The following is a 21,637-nucleotide window of genomic DNA, read 5'->3' on the forward strand; positions in this document are numbered from 1 at the left end:
AAGAGATACTTGGGTGTTTTTTTTTTTTTTTTTGATCTAGGAAATCCATTATAATCATTCTTATAACAACTAAAATACATGTTTTTAATAAAAAATAAAGTGGAATTGTAAAATAAATATGATACAGCACTTTATAGACCATAAAAATGTCTGAGTCCTAGTTTTTCAATTCACTTTATCATAATGTAATGTTTCTTATATTTTAAAACTTATTTTATAATCCCAATAAAAATTACTACATAGTAACATCTATACTTAAAATAGGGAAGTGAGGTGGTAAGAAGTAAAATTTCTGAAAAAAGCTTACATGAGTAGAAATTATAATAAGAACAATAAATATTTCATCAATAATAATGAAGTTGAATTAATACTTGCCAACAACTTCACTGAGGGTCCAGTTAGCATCTACCTCCCACTTATACATATGTTAATTCATATTAAAATTTAGGCTATTGTATTTTATAAGTACTCTATCAAATTTTACTAATAATGTATATAAATGTGCAGAAAAATAGAATGTCATTTACAATGATATTTCTAGGTTGAAACATTTATGTTCATCATAGTTTAATTTGATCTATCTTTTATTATTTATTCTCTTTAATTTTGGTACTTCTTTCAATTTTATAAAATTAGATAACCAAGTTAATCTTTTAATTCCATAACTATATAATTTCTCCCACAACGTCACAGTCACATCCTATTTTTTCAGTCAGGTCATTGTTTTACACATTTTGCCCACCAGATGGCTACCTACAAAAAAATTCATCACAGATACAAGTGCTTCAGGCTCTTTCTGGAAACGCCCTCCTAAACTTCTGACTTCCTTTTCCAATGATGTGTATATGGTATTAGTATGAGGAAGTGTTTGTAAATTCAATGCATTCACAGGCTTTGTTTTATTTTGCTTGTAAGGGAAATTTCAAACATAAGCAAAAGAAAAGAACAGCATAGTGAATCTGCACCAATTACCTAGCTTCAATAGTGTAACCAATCTTTTCCACCTCTAAGAACATGATAATTTCAATTCTTTACCATATTTTACAGAGGAAACATTCATTTCAAATTTTCCATGAGAAAATGTAGACAGGAGGTTTATTCTTTATCTTTCTAGCTCTATGTTTAGTACTATGAAGACAGATACCCTGTCATATTAATGTAGAAGGGAGGCTAAATATATATTAGTGTGTCTCATTTTCTGTGTGTGTAACACACAGTAAGTAAATATTTTCAAAGTTACAAAACTCTCTGTTTACATCTTACATGTGATAAAATATAATCATGAGAGTTCCCAATTAATTTTTTTTTTTTTTGGTTTTTTGGGCCACACCCCGTGACGCTCAGGGGTTACTCCTGGCTATGCACTCAGAAGTCACTCCTGGCTTGGGGGACCATATGGGACGCCGGGGGATCGAACCTCGGTCCGTCCTAGGCTAGCGCAGGTAAGGCAGGCACCTTACCTTTAGCGCCACCGCCCGGCCCCAGCCCAATTAATATTTTTATATTTTATTTTGAAGGCTCTGTCTGACATATGTTTAAATGGAAAACCAACAGCAGAAGCATTTTTGATTATTTCTAGTTTTAAATTTGCCTGTATAACTGAAATTGATCTGTAGTTAAACATTGTATAATTCTTGATGCGCATAAAGTAACTTACATTTTAACTCTAGAAAATTGCACGCTCTTGACTTTCATGAACAGATTACAGAAGTGAGTGACATATTAAAAGATTAAAATAATCTCTTAAAGAAATGCTTTAATTTAAAACTATGAATTAAAAATAAACATTTCTCAATGATTTGGAAACTTTCCAGAAGTGATGATAATTATATGAAGGCAATTTACAAAGCTGAACTTTTGGGTGTCCTCAGACATTATTGAAATCATAATCACATTTTTACTATAAACAACACAGAACGGAATTAAGTTTCTAAAATTTGAACAGAATAGACATTATTGACATGCAGCAAGATTTGTTTTAATTAAACACATTACTTTTAGAAAGTTTAAATACAAGATATATCACACAAGGACATAAGCTCCGCATGCATACTATCATATTTGCAATACTACGAGGGCAAATAACACTCTTCATGCAACAAAGGAGCACAGCACATGACAAACCACAGGACACCACACTATTTAGTGCACCAAAGATTTTGTCACCTACTTGTCAATAGAGCCCACCATGTAGTAAACCATTGGAAACCAACAGATTGCATCCAGAAAATGCATATCTGGCCTAAGTAGCAGATGGGTTACAAAATGAAACACAATGTCACAACAGCGGTAGCGCTTCTGGGGAAAGGAAGTAAGTTGTCTTAGTTTGCATTTTCAAAACTAAACACTATGACGTGCCTTTTTTTATTTCTTAACAGTCATGAGAAAATGCATCTTCAATTGCTACGAATCATACAACATACTCAAAATTATAAAAGAGAGTAACAACTAGGCTGTATATCTGCTGTCTAAATCAGAAACATTATGGCATAATTTCATACAAAATACTCAAATGCTACTTTTGATTATAATTAAAATACATTATGAATGAATTTAAAAGTGACTCCTGTTGAGTAACGAGAAAGTAATCATTTTTTCTCAGGTGACTCACAGCGTTGAAAGTCAAACTAACATGTCAAATAATAGCATTTGTTTCGAGGAATATATAGAATTTCTTTGGAAACATACAAATAGATACAGCATGTATACCAACATAAATGTTCATTGTATACATTTAAAATTCATCTTACATTATATTGATTTACTAAATACATGTTATTGAACAAATATTGGTTACAGCTAACATTTTCTTTCTTTTGGGGGAAGGGTTCACACCCAGTGATGCTTAGGGGTTACTCTTGGCTCTATGTTCAGAAATTACTCCTGGCATGCTTGGGGGACCATATAGGATGCTGGGGATCCAACTCTGGTTGGTCGTGTAAGGCCCCTACCATCTGCTATGGTTCAGCCCCACAACTAAGATTTTCACTTAATGGATGTATTGCAGTAAAGTATCATGAGTCTGAAAACTTCTTTAGAAATCTCTCAATCATTTTGTTCCCTTTATAAAATTATTAATGTTTCTGTATCTATTTGCTATGCACATGTGCATCCCACATATTTAATACAGACATTTTAATATGCTCAGGAATATGCCAAAATGAATATCATATAAACTTCATTTAAAAATACTTTTTTGTAATTCACATACAAAAGCACACACCACATTAAATATTTCATCTAAAAGTAAAATGATTGCACTCAGGATGCAGAATTGGAGAATATTTAACAGAAATACTATTTAATTTGATGTTGGTTGAGCAATGAGTGGGAGTTTATCCAGTTTAAAAGAGAGGGAAATTTTTGGTAAAAAGATATTTCAGATATATATTCCTACTAAATGAAGTATTTTTATCCGTCATTTATTCTATTGCTATTAATCATTCTTTTATCCGTTTAGCTTTAAAAGAATTTTCAATATACTAAACTTAAGATATATTTTATAGAAACATTATAAATAGATGGAATTCCTCTCATCCATAAATTTCTTTGTAGCTATTTTAAATAATCACTTAATTTTGAAGGCTAAATCAAGTCATTTCATAAAATTTTACAAAATCTCTGTTATTCATTTTATGAACCTTTCCCCTTTGTTATTAACGATGATAATTAATAATATAATTGCAATTTATTTTCAAAATGCTAATATTATAAGTGATAAAGAAATCTTTAAAAAATTCCTAACATTCATTTTTATAATTTTATCCAAGATATCCATAGAAGGTTTATTGGTGACTCATAGATCATTCATATTTTAAAAGCATTTAAAGGTAATTTTCAACAAATACTGCAACAATATACATTCCTAGTAGCAACTTTGGGCATTGTCTTCTTTTTTTTTTTTCCTCTCCTTCCCCCTTTAATTCCTGATTGTCTTCTTGAAAAGAGGAAAACGAGGGCCAGAAAGGCAGCACAGTGATTAAGGCACTTGCTATGCACCTGGTTGACTGTGTTTTGATTTATGAGAAGTAGCTTGAAGAGCAGCACCAAGAGTAAACCCTGACCCAGGAAGCCTTGAGCACTGAAGGTGAAAACCAACCTTCGTTCCTTGCTTCCTTGCTTCCTTGCTTCCTTGCTTCCTTGCTTCCTTCCTTCCTTCCTTCCTTCCTTCCTTCCTTCCTTCCTTCCTTCCTTCCTTCCTTCCTTCCTTCCTTCCTTCCTTCCTTCCTTCCTCCCTTCCTTCCTTCCTCCCTTTCTTTCTTTCTTTCTTTCTTTCTTTCTTTCTTTCTTTCTTTCTTTCTTTCTTTCTTTCTTTCTTTCTTCTTTCTTCTTTCTTTCTTTTCTTTCTTTCTTTCTTTCTTTCTTTCTTTCTTTCTTTCTTTCCTTCCTTCCTTCCTTCCTTCCTTCCTCCCTCCCTCCTCCCTCCCTCCCTCCCTCCCTCCTTTCTTTCTTTCTTTCTTTCTTTTTTTCTTTCTTTCTTTTCTTTCTTTCTTTCTTTTCTTCTTTCTTTCTTTTTTTTCTTTCTTTTTTTTCTTTCTTTCTCACTTTCATCTTTCTTTCTTCCTTTCTTTTTCCTTCCTCCCTTCCTCTCTTTCTCCCCTCTTTCTTTCTTTTTTTTCTTTCTTTCTCACTTTCATCTTTCTTTCTTTCTTTTCTTTCTTCTCTTTCTTTCTTTCTTCTTTTCTTTCTTTTCTTTCTTTTTCTTTCTTTCTTCTTTTCTTTCTTTCTTTCTTTCTTCTTTCTTTCTTCTTTCTCTCTCTCTCTCTCTCTCTTCCTTCCTCCCTTCCTTCCTCCCTCCTTTCCTTCCCTCTTTCTTTCTTTTCTTTCTTTCTCTTCTTTCTTTCTTTCTTTCTTTCTTTTTCTTCTTTCTTTCTTTCTTTCTTTCTTTCTTTCTTTCTTTCTTTCTTTCTTTCTTTCTTTCTTTCTTCTTTCCTTCCTCTCTTTCTTCCACTCTTTTCTTTCTAAACTTCTTTTTTTTTTGGTTTTTTTTTTTTGGGGGGGGCCACACCCGTTTGATGCTCGGGGGTTACTCCTGGCTAAGCATTCAGAAATTGCCCCTGGCTTGGGGGGACCAGATGGGACGCTGGGGGAATCGAGCTGCTGTCCTTCCTTGGCTAGCGCTTGCAAGGCAGACACCTTACCTCTAGTGCCACCTCACTGGCCCCTAAAATTCTTTTATCTATTTAATTTTTTGAATATATATTTTAGTTGAAGATTGGGGCTTCTAAGATAAGTACTTAAGGTTTATCATAATAATGTTCAAATGACCGCATAATGCTGGAGATTAAAATAGCCAGAAGTCCTGATGCAACCTGTGTTCTGGTTCCTCCACTTCTCTCCCTAGACCAGAAAAATAAAACTGTGAGGAAATGTCACAAGACTGGGGACAGTAAAGAGATTTGGTGGCTTGCTGATATCTTTTACCTTTCAATAATATATCCCACAGGTTTGAGTCCATAATCCCTCAGTTAATCAGAGATATGTACCCTAAGGTAATTCATTTTGAATCTCATTCTTTCAAATTCACATTCTAATTTCTTAATCTTCTCCTCTTCTTTCTGAAGTGTATTGTAGGAGACACTTCAATCTGCTGTGGGCTCACTTCTGTCTCTATTCATATATAATACCTGGTGGGCCTCAGATGATCATATAGGGTGCCAGTTTGAAACTCTGTTGACCACATTATAGTCCAGGGCTTTACACCTGTACTACCTATCTACACTTTAATTTATTAATGCTATCTTATCAATTTAGTTCTTTGGCTATACAATCTAGTTTTGGATCAGAACTAGTATTATTGAATAATTAAATTTAATAAAAGTTATTGATACTATTTTGTATAATTGGGGCACTGTGGTCCCTTGGTACAATGTAAAACCTATGTTGCTGCCAGCATAGCTTGATGAATTTCAAATAGAGATCACAATTAGTAAAATCATTAAAGACTCCTGGATATCAAACCTATTGCCTTGTTTTAGGAAGCTCAAATGTTACATACATGTAGTTATGCCACAGTTACTGGTGGGTAATGTCAAAGAAATTTTCCCAAACCTCAGATATTACTTAAATGTATGTTCTTTATAATCTATCCTTATATGGTTTATATTTCAACCTTATGTGGATTTAATTCAGTTATAAGGTAAATCAGTTTACTGTAACCTGGTAAACAGGTAATCTCCATAAAAATATTTAATCTCAGGAGACTAGCAGACCATATTCTTTGGAAAAATTAATTTACGTAACATAATATTCATAGTTCTATTAATAAATGTGCTTTAAAATATGAAAAAATAAAGTAGGTTGAACATTCACGAATATCACATTGCTTCATAAAATAAATGGGCACACACTTGTGGCACTAAATACTTAGTAAGTAAAAAGTAACATAAATTTTAACATATGCTCCTTTCCTCTTCTTTTAGAGGTCTAAGTGATCAAACCTAGGGCCACACATATGCATGGCATACCCTCTTCTGTTAAGCAACATATTAGTCCCATTTTATAGGCTCTTACTTGATCATTTGTTTTTCTAATTAGCAAGAGACAGTTAATTAGCAAATATAAACTTTAAATTGGCAAAGTGCTATTATGGGATAATATTGAGTAATAGCACACATTAAGTATATGTCTTATTCTTATGTTATAAACCCAAAGTACTGAAAGATATAACATAACACAATTTGCATCAATAAAATTGAATGCAATATAAGTCATTATTTCTTGACTATTAAAGAAAGCTTGTGTACTACATTAAAGAAAAGTGGTGAAAATAATTGATATTTAGCTTTAAAATTCATCATAACATGCTTAAATATCTTGATAAAATATCTTGTATTTAATAAATAAAATGTATTTGATATCTAAACAGATATTACAAAGAGATATAAACATGATAAAATTGATTTAGAAAACAGTAAATATTCATTGATTAAACAAAAGAGACTTGATTACTCGTATCAAGTGAAATAAAAATTAAATTATCATAAAAGTAGTTGATGTTAGTAAACAGAAGAAAAATGAGTTCAACATTGATTAGTATTCTAAATTGCAAATTTATTTATAAAAAATCTATTCATATGTCTAAATGAATATCCTCAGAAGGTATAAAATTTGTATCCTTTATAAAATTGTCGCTGCTTGCAATTATTTAATTACCATAAATTGCTAAGAAGTGGAGTTTTGTGGATTTACAAAAAATTGTAAAATTATTTTAAATAACTAACAATTTCTTTACGTCAGATTGAAGATATGAATTTAAAAGGCCTTTATATTTTTATTTTCTTAGAAATTTATGTGTATACACATATATAGGTACATATATAGATCAGAGTTTTTTTTTTTTGTTTGTGGGTCATAACCAGAAGCACTTGCTGCTACTCCTGGCTCTGTGTTTTCAGGTTTGTGCTGATAATACTCAGGAACCGTACAGTGGCAGGGATTAAACTAAGGCTTTCTGCATGAATAGTATGTGCTCCATCTGTTACTCTATCTCTCTGGTTCTATGTCATTTAATCTCAACTAGTTAAAATAAATTTTGTATTATTGTTGATAGGGTTTCATAGAAATTCACTCTTGGTTTGAATAGGGATGCGATTTTCTTCCTAATGGAAAAAGGGAAATGTCCATTTCCCAGTTACCTTTGATGAGTCAATCAATACTACATATACATCATGTATAGTTCAAAATAACTTAAGACAAATGTTCTACTCATTTTACCAATGAGAAGGCTAGCAAAAAAGAGCACTCAACCTTTTCTAGAAAAATACCATAGACCATTTCTCAGAGCTGTATAAACAACAAATAACTTTAATAAAAATGCTGGTATTACTCTAGCATAACAACAATACATTGTTACAATAAATTCCATCACTGCATGTGAGATGAGCTGAACTAATTTTTATTTGATACCATATGTGAAAAGGTTGATTTCAATAAAAAATAGTATAGACAAGATGCAAGTAAAATTTGGAAGGTAAAGTTAGCTCTTACAATTTTGTGTAATATATTTCAAAACTTTAAAATATCTTTCTCATTTTTCATTAAAAGGCATCTCTTGATGACTTGATGTCCTTTACGGCTGTGATGGTAATCAAAACATTTAAATAAATATGGTGCAACAGCAGATCAAATAGAACAAATTGCCAACCAGTTAGTACTGAGTAACTCTAATGAACCAAGTCCAAGTAAAAGATGCTTTCCAATGTGGCTAATTTTTCTTTAATTACCCATATAAGTTCTTAAAGATTTTCTGTTTGGAAATATTAAGAACATTTATTTTGACATATTATGGGTATAAAATAGTAAGGTTAATTAAATTACATTTTAAAAGTTTCTTACTTGTGACATTTGTTATTATTACTCAGCACAATTATGCTTGAATTAATTAGCCTTTCAGTAAAATGTCTTAGCTATCATTTAATTGAATGTTATTTTCTGCAATGCTTGTGCATATAAAATTAACTGATGGCTTGAGAAATTGCATGGTGGGTCTTTGTTTTAGATGGGCTAACATAGGTTCTGTCCCTGGCACATTATATGGTCCTCTAAAAACCCTTAAAATAGATCCTTGAGCACAAAGGCTAGAGCAAGCCCTGAGCATTGCTGAATGTGAAGCCCTCAAAACAAATAGATTAACAAGCAAAAAATAAAATAAAGTCCATGTACCTCCTAATGAACTAATAATTTAGAAGAGCACAGTGTACAAAAATTTTATGATGTAATAAAATTGAAGATAACATTGCATTTCACTATAACAATGTAGAATAGATTTTTAAATATTAGCCATAACAGCACCACTGTTTTTGTTTTTTTTTTTTATTGCTTAAAATCAAAGTGGATTGCCTAAAACTTCTGGAACATTATGTATTTAGTTTTTATTTCCTCATTCTTGACCCAAGGATCAGAGAACAACAAATAAAAATACTGAATGCTTTTTGGGAAGTATGCGTGTAACTAACCGATTATTACAGTAATTGTTTTTATAACCTACATGATTTAAAAATATCTTGTCCCATCAAATAATCAAACAATGTTACATGAATACCTCATTTCAAAATGTGAATAATTATGAAAGCAAAACTTTTTTTTGTGGTTTTTGGGTCACACCTGGCAGTGCTCAGGGGTTTTTCCTGGCTCCATGCTCAGAAATCGCTCCTGGCAGGCACGGGGGACCATATGGGACACCGGGATTCGAACCGATGACATTCTGCATGAAAGGTAAACGCCTTACCTCCATGCTATCTCTCCGGCCCCGAAAGCAAAACATTTTATAATTAAAATATTTCATAGTTGAAAGTATATTTAGTTCCAAAAAATTAAATATATATGTAGTTTTTGTTTATCATCTATAAATTAGATACAATAGAATAAATGATCAATGAATTATAAATTTTGTAAGAGGTCCTAATCCAATAAATATGAAAAAAAATCATTACATTTCTTTAGATTTATTTCTCTGGGTTATAAATAAGATATGATGTTATTACAAAATCAGACAGACTTTGGTTTATCTAAATTATAACAATATAACTACTAAGATTTGAGTTATAGGGATTTTTAAATACATTTCTGAGGATAAGTCATCACTATATGGTTTGAAGATACTTCTTATGAGAATAAGAAGAAAAAATATGAAGTTAATTTCTGAGAATAACTCTCAACAGTTTTAAACTGGGGAGATAACTATCTTCATTTAATTAATCTATATGGCCTCATTCAAATAAAATATATATTTTGATAGATATTTGGAGAGATAGATTGGCAGGGAAGGCACTAGCCTCACATGTAACCAACCTGGGTTCATTTCCCAGAAACCTATGAGATCCCCTGAACCCTGCCAGAATTGATCCCTGAGAAGAGTCAGGAGAAATACCTTCAAGTAGGCCCCCAAATAAACAAACAAGCAAATAAACAAGAAGCTACATATATAACATAAATATAAATGAGTTTTCAGTATTTAAAATAAAGTCTTCCATTTTTTCTATAACTAATCAGTTGAGGAATCAACTGCAGATGAGTTAACTGTGGAAGAGACAGTGAATTTCTAATTCTGAGAAAACCAATTAACCATTAATAATATGTCATATTAGCAAGTTTTCTTTCAAAATTATATATATATATATATATATATATATAAAGGGCCTAAACTATATAGAGTGATTTTATAATATGCAGATAGTACATCTGTGAAGGACACTTTAGCTGCTAACAACTGTTTGCTGAGATCATTAAGTGAAACTGAGATGGAAAATGTTCTCAGTTCCGTAGAGTAATCTACTTCCAATTAAAAGATAGTGTTTGAAGGGGACTTATACTAATAGGGAGTACATTTCTATGTTAAAATCATGGAAATCAGAGCAAAGTGTGCTTATTATCCTTAGCTGTAAAAAATAAGTCTTCTAAACATGATTCCACTTTATTATTTTCAAGACTTATCCTTATATTTGTGTAATCTGAATGTGAGAGGGTCTACTTGTATTAAGTCATAAAAGATGGATTTCAGACTATTAGACTGAACATGACCCTGATTTATCATCTTTTACATCCAGAGAAGTGTTCACACCATAAACAGAAAGCACAAAACTGCCTTATGTGCATCCATTTATGTCATTCATTGAGTAACCTTTTCCTTACAGATTCCTTCTACCTGTGAAATCTCATCATGAAGCTATGTTCAAAGAAAAATGAGGTCTTGGTACTAAGCAGAACCTAGTCGAACATATATAAAAATTCAATTGCTGTTACCATTTCATAACCAGGTTTTTATCCCCATAAAATTTGTCACAATCTTTTGCTTTCTTTGACAGAGGATCTAAGTTTTTCCTTGCCCACATCTAAATTGATTCACCTTCTGTAAAATATGCCAAAATGATATAACACTACAAGTAAGTCTCCTACTAGAATATTCTTTTCCAGTAACATTCAAACTTTAGAGTTTATTGTCATTGCAATAATAAGAGAGAAGGCATACAGCAATGAGTATCATTATAATTTGCAGAGAAAAGTAAATTCAATATTACACTAGAAAAATAATTTTGTTTGGTAAAACTTCTTCAGGAAAATTTTATTATTTGTTTATTTTGGCCACATCTGGCTACATGCAGAGGACCAAGAAGTATCAGGGATTCAGCCTGGGGCTAACATATAAACTTCAGGCATTTGAATCATCTCCCTGGCCCTTGATATATTTTAGAGACAGAGACAAGGCTTTTGCTTTATTTATTCTTTCCCAAAATTTCCTTTTCTTTGAAATTTTTGAGAAGAGTGGTTTGATCCTAAAATATAGTAACCCATAGATTACTTACTGCTCATTTAAAATAACAGAGAATATAACAATTTTAGGATACAATGGAATTGATCAGAAAATTAATTGGCTTATATTTATATCTGTATACAATTTTTGGAATAATAAGTATTCATGTTTTACAAAAATAGAACAACCAAACATTTTCAAGATAAATAAACATGATAACACATTACTTATGCATGCTATGTTAGAGAATGTATTTTGAAAGGGCGAAATAATCAACACAGCTTATGAAAATGTTGTATGGGATAAGCTAGAAAATAGATCATTGATATGAATATGGTTATCTTAGAGTTAATTGTTATGTAGGAGGCCAACAAAAGTGTCCGGCTTTGGCAGAGATTTTTCCAGGCTAGTTGATTAATTTAAAGAAAATTACTGTAATTATTTCAGTGGCATGTTTCCATGGGTGATTAAATAGATGACCACTTACAAAATAGTTTAAAATAAAGACCTGGGAGTATTCCAGTGATGTTTTAAGTAGTACTTGTGAAGTATCACTGTAATCAATGATTGTTTTGCACATGGCACAAAATGCATCTCTTGACATATTTATTTTGTACCATAGCATTGAATTTATTTTCTGACAAATCTGTGCCATAATGTATCTGATATAAAGTAATGCAAATAATTTGAAGTTTTTCTACATATAAAGTTAAATACCCTTTGTAGTATTTGTGTATTTCAAAATATACTTACGGATTATCCAACAGCAGTACTATGGGATTAAGTTCTTTCTTTGGTCTATAATATGCCCTGAGAGGAACAATAAAATTATACAATCCATTTCCAGCTGTTTCAGCTGCAACTATAATTAGCTTATTTTTGAATCCATAAGCTTTTGCATCCTCATAGTAGTTATGCTGGCAACTCTGGAGAAGAAAAATTATACAAAGAAAAACTATTTTTATACTTCACCAAGCTTTGTTGACAAATTTTAGGATATATGGAAATAATCTCACCTTAGTTTCTAAAAAGTTTAAAATAGTTACAATTTTCTGTAACTAAATGTCCAGCTTACTTAAAAAAGAAAAGTATGTATGAAAAAGATAAAACAATTGAAATGAGATACATTCTTTTTTAGATACCAGCCTAGAACTTTAATAAAAAATAGAATACCTGCAATTACATGCTTTTAGAAGACTGAAAAAATGGACTCTAGGTTAGATGGGCCTCCAAGAGTAGTTTTGGCCTGTGCAGAGAATACCTCTTTTTTGTTATAATATTTTTTTAGTTATTGATGAAAATGCATCACATAGTTGACATAACTGATCATAATACAATTGTTTCAAGAAGACCAAAAGCAACATGATTTAAAAAATAGAAAATTCAAAGAAAAACTAAAGAGATGAGAGAGAAAGGAAATGAGATATCTTGATGCAGGGAAGAAAAAATTTGTGATATGTGTTCACATATATTCTACTGAAAACTGAAATTTATTGTTAGATGATATCTGGGTATATATATTTTAAAATTATGACAATGCATATGTAGATCAAAATATTTATATGTGAAAATATAAAAATACATTAAAGTCCATAAATACATATACTTTCCCGACAATAGTTCAAAAAGCTGGAAACAATCATCTACCCCTTTCATTTGTGGAAAAATAATAAAATAACTTTAAATATTATTAGTTCTAAATATACTAAGGGACTAAAATATGAAGGGTTTTGTTTATACATTACTTAAACTGATTTTTGGAGAGATAACAGGCTTTTTAATCTTTATAAAATTCTTAAATAAAATATGCATATTTATTCAGGTAGACATTAGTTTGTTGAAAATTGACCTTATCAATTCTTTTTTTTTTTTTTTTTGGTTTTTGGGCCACACCCGTTTGACGCTCAGGGGTTACTCCTGGCTAAGCGCTCAGAAATCGCCCCTGGCTTGGGGGGACCATATGGGACGCCGGGGGATCGAACCGCGGTCCTTCCTTGGCTAGCGCTTGCAAGGCAGACACCTTACCTCCAGCGCCACCTACCCGGCCCCGACCTTATCAATTCTAAAATATTCTCTGCATTTACTTAAATTTTTTTTTTTTTGTGGTTTTTGGGTCACACCCGGCAGTGCTCAGGGGTTACTCCTGGCTCCATGCTCAGAAATTGCTCCTGGCAGGCACAGGGGACCATATGGGACGCTGGGATTCGAACCGATGACCTCTTGCATGAAAGGCAAACGCTTTACCTCCATGCTATCTCTCCAGCCCCAACAATTCTAAAATATTCTCTGCATTTACTTAAAAAAGAAAAATTTACAAAACTTTGATGAGAACAGGTACCAAGAGTTAGTCAAAATAAAGAATATTAGAATTAATCTCACACAGACAACAATTTTTTTAATCATTTGATTGTTAATTCAGAATGTACAATGAGTACATATTTACTATATTTAAGAGTAAAATTGTACAATTAAAGAAGAAAGAACAAGACATTAACCTGGTAAATTATTGAAAAGTTACACGTATAGTGTTCAGAAAATATATATAAAAATGTGAAATATTAATTTAAAAGACGCTTTAAATCCCATGTTCTGAGATTAGTGAGTAGGAGGCCCCTTTGAGTTAAATTTAGGATGACATAAACCAAGAACCCTGTAGGTAAACAAGCAGAATCTTAAAAGACATAATCCTGCTGCCAGTTCAAGTGTAAGTCCAGCAGGTCCTTTCTGAAGTGGGCTAAAAAGACCTATATGGGCTTGGGAGAAGAAAGATACAAACTAGGTCTGAAGAAAGCACAGTTGGTTGGACGCTTATTGCATATGGCTGACACAGGTTTGATACCTTGTAACTTATACAGTCCTCTGAGAAACCCCAGGATTAATGTTGAGCATATTTGGGTATGCACAATATCCTGTCCTGCCCCACCACCCAAGAAAGAGACCACCAGAGTTCAAAACCTTTTCATAGATAGATATTAATGCCCTGAAAAATGAAGCTTATCTATCAGGGCATTATAAGAGCATGGAAAGCTGAGAGAACTTGAAAAAGTTCCAGCTTCCCAAATAAATTGAAGTCACTGCACTTGGGACTGAGTGTAATGATTCCCCCCACAAAAATTTTTTTTTTCTAATCTCTCTTTAGCTCGCTCTCGCTCTTGCTCTCTCTAGCTTTCTTGCTCTTGTTCTCATTCTTGTTCTCTCCTGTCTCTGGAAAATATCTCGTTCTCATTTTACTTTATGGTTCTTCTCCATAAATTATTTTCTGCCACTAAGATAAAGGCCCTGGATTTGTATGAACTTTGGGATTGTTTCTACTTTTGAGACAAAAAAATCAAAGACTTTCTCAGAATGAGATGTACACATTTTGCATAATCAGAGTGGCAAGGATGATCTCACAAGCCAATAAGTTCAAATGACTTCAGATGAAGCCTTAAGACTGGTTTATTGAGTCTGGAGACCACACTGTCAATCCCATGCACAAGGTCCTACAGACTTCACTAGTCCTTACTTCCTGGAAAAACACCCATCCAAAACTGATGACAAAATCAATAGGGTAGAATTGAAGTAATAATCTAGAATAAAATTCGGAGGGGAAAAGAGATATAAAAGCAAATAAAAATATTTGGAAAATGATATTTTAAAAAGAGCAATAAGACCATCTAACATAAATTTTAAAATACCTAAAAACATAGAGAATCAAAAAGAAAGCATATTCAAGTAAGTATTTACTGAAAAATTTAGGAAACCCTAAAAATTAAAAACCAAATATATTTACCTAGAAACTGACGTGTAACAAAAACAAAACAAAGAACTTAAAGATAAAAATAAAGAAATATAGAACCTATATAACAATCATATCCATCTTGAAGTCTTTTTTAAGTTCATCCAAACTCTCCAGAAGGAATATAAATTAAAATGGTGGCTAACTTATCAACAGCAATTTCAGGATGAAATTGGACACCCTCCAAACTGTATTCCAAGGAGGACAAAATAAGGAAATCTTACTGAAACTAAGGATGAAAAAAATTAATCACCAACAGAAACAGGTGACCTGAATTTTGAAAAGCAATAATTAAGAGAGTGGAAAGTGATTTTTGAAATAATTTTTAAGGTATAAAGAATAAAGAAAATGATGAAGGGTCCATACTTCATTGGAAGACTGATTTCTGTGTTTTACTCACGTAAGCAGAAACTGAAACCACAGAGAAAGGCTATATCCACTAACAAAGAATTTCTAAATGGTCAGTGTTGGGATTATGAATCCCAATATTAAAGTTGGAACAAAAAATTAATTAAAATTTAAGTGTAATAAATAAAAGTGGCTCTATTATTATAAAAATTACAACAAAAGGAGGAGACATCAGGGATTAGAGAGTGAATAAACTTTGGCTAAGGTGAGAGACAACTAAAGTTGATGCTTAGTGGTTTTAGTAATACAAACCTGACTCACACATTTAACAAATAGAATAGGATTTGCAGCACAGTCCTATCTCTTAAACCTACATGGGGCTCTTTTCTACAAAACAAAATGTTACCAGGAATTCTAGATGTTACCAGCAGAGGTCACAGTCCAAAAATCTCAAAAACTATGTTTTTGTATGTCAAGTATGTATGTCATAGTCTTTGGGTTTTCTAAAGTTCATGATTGTACTTTTATTGAGTTTCACCTCTGAAAGTTCAGATTTTTAGCTTTATAAAGTTCTCACTTTGATCTCAACATTTTATTTCGCTTTAACTGTCTATTAAAAAAGTAAAATGCACCAGAAGTAAATTCAGGGTTTTGAGAATTCAATGCTCATATAGTCTGCAAAATTTAGTTAAGAAATAGAAATATCTGATGAAGAGAAGGGCCTTGAAGCTTAACATTCAATTAATGTTGGGGCCAGAGCGGTGGCGCAGCGGTAAGGCATTTGCCTAACATGAGGCTGATCCAGGATGGACCACAGCCCCATATGGTCCCCCAAGCCAGGAGCGATTTTTGAGATCAGAGCTAGGAGTAATCCCTGAGCATCACCAGGTGTGGCCCAAAAATCAATCAAAAAAAAAAAAAAAAAACAAACCCAAAGAAACAAACAAAACACATTCATTAATGTTAGCAAAAATATACATCTAGGCAGCAGTATCAAATGCTGTTGAAGAGTAAAGTAAAATAATAATTCAAAAATTTTAAGTAGGGACTGGAATTATGGCACAGTGGTAGGGTGTTTGCCTTGCATGCTGCTGACCTAGGATGGACCACATTCGATCCCTGGGCTTCCCATAAGGACCCCCAAGTCAGGAGCAATTTCTGAGATCATAGCCTGGAGTAATCCTTGAGATTCATCGGGTGTGGCCCACAAATAAAAATAAAAATAAATAAATATTTAAATTTGAAAGATGGAAATATTCCCTTTAATAGCTGAGACAAATATTCAAATGTCAAAGATTCATCAAACAAATCCAGGATGATAAAGACACAAATTTCCCAATATTTTATCATTCTTCATCAAGAGAAATAGTAATAACAGAGCTTCATTTTGCTTACCATATAACTACAATAGCTGCAAGCATATTGACTCATTTATTAATTTCCTGGCACTGTATTTAAACCTACTGCTGCCACTGATTTATATAATCCTCTGAGAAACCTGTGAACTTCATGGTAAAATGATATTCATCTTTTAGACATAGAAACTAAAATATTAAGGTGAATTTTTCCCAAATGTGCAATTTGCAAATTATGAGCTGAGATTTTAACTAATTATCTGCTAAATTTAAAATCAAAGAAGCAATCCTTTGAAATTTGACCTTTCAATGTTTTCAGATCTACATGAAAGGAAATCATTTCAATCACACTTCACAGTTTATTTTCTAGGGATGGTGAGTAGGGTTTGATAATCCCCCAGAGAAGTAATGCTTAATAGTTGTCAAAGTTAATGTTTTGTTTTGTGTGGGGGGCTCACACCTAGAATTTCTCATAACTTACTCCTCTCTCTCTTGGCTACTTGGGGCCCATATGTAGCATCAGACTTTAAATCTGGGTTGGTTGTATGCAAGGGAAACACCCTACCTTCTTTATTACCTATACCCTAATTAAAGAAAAAGGCTTGATATCTTATTTTGGATGGTTTATCAAACATCTAAACAGTAGCTAAATTTTTTTGCAACTCAGAAAAGGAGATATTAAGGACAGGAATGATATTCGCTTCCAATCTACTCCATAGTCAGTCCTTTCTACTAACATACAGACTAGTATTAGTTCATAATGTTTGGAAATTTCATATAGAAATTTGAAGCTAAAAATATCCTGTAAGAAAAAATACAAAGGGATTTTGGGGGACTGTGGATGTTGAATATTTGTAGATAGATAATTCTGACCTTTATTTTCCTTTTTAAAACATAATTCACCGAAAGTGTAAAACAATTAATGGATGGATGGATATGAACAACCAAATATGTAGAATACAAATAACCAAATAAACTGAACTTGCACAAACAAAAAATATTTTAGACACTGAAAATATATGATGGAAAAAGACTGAAAGAGAATGAGGGTAGAAGAAATGGGTTGAAGCAATGGAACTCACAGTGGAATGGCAATAGGGGTAAGGCATTTGCCTTGCACACAGCCAACCCAGGATGGAACTGGTTCAATTCCTGGCATTCTATATGCTCTCCCAACCATGCCAGGAACTATTTCTAAGCGAAGAGCCAGGAGTAACTCAAGTGCTGCTGCTGCCACCACTGCTGGTGGGTGTGGCCCCCAAACAAACAAACAAAAACAACAACAACAAAAACAATGACAAAAGGTTCAGTAAGCTCTTGTTATATGTCCTGTGTGTTCAATTGAAATGTTCCTTCAGTGATGACGACATCCAAAATAAAGTTTTTCAGAAAATCAAAGCTATGATACTACAGATTTTAGGGTCATATACTCTGCTGCAGGTCCTCCTGGAGAAGGCCTGGTTCAAACAAGGTGACTGTGTCTGTGGGTGTGGTGACAATTGCCAGGCATTCCCAAAGGAAGGGAGATACTTGGGAAAGTGCCCGTACTCACTCCAAAAATAGCCCCAACAAGACTAATTTCTGAGCACACAGTCAGGAGTCAATTCTGAACACCATTGGGTGTGGCCCAAAAATAAAAACAAACAAACCAAAAAAAAAAAAAAGAATCTAGTGATAGGAGAATAAAGCAAATATACATATATGAACTTTATTCCATATTATATGCTGTAATAAATCAAGGATAAAGTAATACAACTTTATTTTAAAAGCCTGATTAATTCTTTTGAAAATTCAGTAGAGGAATGATGTGGTCAGGCAATAATTAGTGCAAAATACCTATAAAATTATTTAAATAAGTACAATTTAAACTCATAGTTTTGTTCTTTGGATTAAAAAAATAGAACAGTTCTTACCTTGTCTAACCTTAAGCAGCAAAATGGCACTTTTTCATGAAGGAGATGACAAAAAGTGGGTGAACTTCCTATATATGGAGAATAGGGTGGGTATCCTTTAGCATATCTGTAAAAATAAGATAAATGTAATTACCTTGAATAAGGATGAAACACTGGGCATGACCAGGATTCTTTAATTTTGTTAAATTAGATGCATATATTATTTATGTAGTGATTATATTTTGATAAATAAATAGCTTAATGATAGGCAAACTAAGGTTTGTGAAACAAATCTATCCCATTACTTGATTTTGTGAAGTTCCATTAGTGTACTTGTTTTAGGTCTCTCAGAAATTCTCAGGGCTTTCTTCTGGTTTTGTGCTCAGAGATAACTACTGATGGTGCTGGGGGATTATGTGCTATGCTAGGGACCAAAACTAGGTCAATGTCATGCAATACTAATATTCTATCCTTTGTAATATATCTTTGGCCTTTCGCCTGGTTTTGTGAATTAAGAACAATTTCTATATATATTTACAGTTAAGAAGAAAAAATAGGGGCCGGAGCAGTGGAGCAAGTGGTAAGGTGTTGCTTGCATGTGCTAAACTAGGATAGACTGTGGTTAGATCCCCTGGCATCTCATCTGGTCCCCCAAGTCAGGAGTAACCACTGAGCATCACTGGGTGTGGCCCAAAAAGCAAATAAAAAAAGAAAAAGAAAAAATAATTAATATAATACTTCATATCAAATGATAACTTGTTAAAATTCAAATTTCCAAGTATTTTAGAACAGTTATACTTAGTAAGTTTATGCACTTATTTTTATGATGTTATTCGTCATATGGGCATATTAATGCCTTAAAATTTACAGCAATTGTCACAGGAAAGGCCAATAAAATTTATGTATTTAACAACAGGTGTAAAATGCTAAATGATTTTTTCCCAAAAAGGTTTATCAAGCCTCATTCTAAAAGACTGAGTGTAAATATGTAGAATTATTTTAACAAAACATATTTAAAGACATATCTATTAAAATGACTCACTGCATCAATATTCATTAGTCATAAATGTAAAATAAAAGGGAAGGAAGTGATTGAGCTGATTATTCATTTAAACTCCCACAAGAGTTTTTGTTGAAACTATACTTAAAATATTATTAAAGATATCCAGCTTGTTTGCTGACTTATAAAAATAACCACCTGCACATTTTGGCACTATTACATTTTTAAGATTAAACTATTAGAAAGTAGACGCATGAATTTAAAAATATTAATTAAAATGCAGTGCGTGAAAATTTCTGTATCCAATATATAAATTTTTTTTGGATAAAGGTACAAAACAAAAATATCTCAAACCCAAGTGAAACTATTTACCATAAATTATTAGCTCAGAATGTAACAAAGAGCACATTTTTGTAAAAAATAAAAACAATGTACCTAATAATAATAGTAAAGAATTTCATCACATTCTACCATTTGTAAAATTTCAATTCTAGTCAAGCCTCTCCTTTTATTCAATATTTTATAAATATACTTGAATAGTATTAATTTCTTTTGGTGGTAATTGTATTCTGAGGATATGTCAAAGTCTCTTGCAGTCAATTTTTTAAGTGTGAAGTGGCTTTAAATTTTGGTTGCAATTTTATTTAGGTTAAATTCCCAACCTTAATTGACTATCAGTTCTATGAAAGACAGTGGAAGAAGTGCTAAAATGGTATAATTGTTGCCACAATTAATGAATAGTTCCCTGAATAGCAATTAATAATCAATAAGTGCTTACTTTGTACCAATTATAGTCTAAGTACATTTCCTCCATTTCAAATGATTATTTTTAGGATTTTAAAAAAGCTTTGTTTAATTAAACAAACTCATAATTTTTCATTTTACTATTAAGAGATTTTGATGTTTGAGTTTTAATCATACAATATTTAACACCCACCCATTCTCAAGTGTAAATTTCCTGCCTTCAATGTCCCCAGGTTCTTTCCTCGCACTCTCTTTCTCACACTTTCAATATCTCTCTATCCCTCCTTTTAGACACTATGGTTTGCTATTAAAGGGTATCATGTGGTTGGTTATTAAAGAGTATCATGCATGTCCTTTGACTTCTGTAAGCAACCTCAGAATAGCTTTGTAGAAAAAATATCAGATTGTTATTATATTCATCTTACATCTACAGAAATTGTGCACCAGATTGTCATAGAATTTACTTTTATACAATCAGTATAAGGCAAAATTTGTGTAGCCAAGTTATTAAGATTGTTGTCTAATGTGCAAAAAATAAAAAAATTAGAATACAATAAATAACAGACATTGATACTATGTACTATGAAGTTAGAAAATTATATGAGTGCTAATTAACTTATTAAAGTTATCATTGATGTATAGTGTGGAAACAAATATAATACATTTATCTGCTTGTAGGAAGCTATAGTAGGTAATACTGACTCAATAATTAAGTTTTGTGAGAGAAAATAAATTCAACTTTGAAGGGACTGGATCAAAGACATTTTTCATATGACTGGAGAAATGCTTTGCTTATGAGAAAACTGGGTTTAATCCTCATCAACTCATGGTACCCTGAGCACAGCTAAGAATGACTCTGACCACTTCAAAATAGTCCCTGAATACCATATGATGTGAGCCCAAACAAAAATCTAACTATATACTTAAAAATATTGGGGAGCAATTGAACAACAGTAAGGCATTTCCCTTGCATGTGGCCAACCTAAGAAGGAACCAGGTTTGATTCCCAGCGTCCCACATGGTCCTTGATCCTGCCAGGAGTGATTTCTGAGCACAGATCCAGGAATAATCCTTGAATGCCTCTGGATGTGGCCCCAAAACATAATATATATAATATATATATATATAACATATATATAACATAATATATAATATATATATATATAGTTGGTTTTTTTCTGGCTTTACCTGGTGTTATTTGGAAACCATTAGGTACCAGGGAACAAGTTCAGGCCTAACACATGCTGAATGATGTACATCTTGAGCTCT

The 21,637-nt window shown here is 32.3% G+C and overlaps 1 protein-coding gene across 1 annotated transcript in view; it reads right to left on the reverse strand.

The window, feature by feature from the left end:
* KCNT2 (potassium sodium-activated channel subfamily T member 2) overlaps positions 1 to 21,637 on the reverse strand; it is a 359,575-nt gene that overhangs the window by 67,598 nt on the left and 270,340 nt on the right. Inside the window, 3 exon segments of the mRNA XM_049769750.1 lie at positions 2,171 to 2,242; positions 12,005 to 12,177; positions 18,646 to 18,751. Of these exon segments, the coding sequence (XP_049625707.1) occupies positions 2,171 to 2,242; positions 12,005 to 12,177; positions 18,646 to 18,751 (351 nt within the window).

The sequence above is a fragment of the Suncus etruscus genome, chromosome 3 (genome assembly GCF_024139225.1).
Source record: "Suncus etruscus isolate mSunEtr1 chromosome 3, mSunEtr1.pri.cur, whole genome shotgun sequence".
NCBI lineage: Eukaryota > Metazoa > Chordata > Mammalia > Eulipotyphla > Soricidae > Suncus > Suncus etruscus.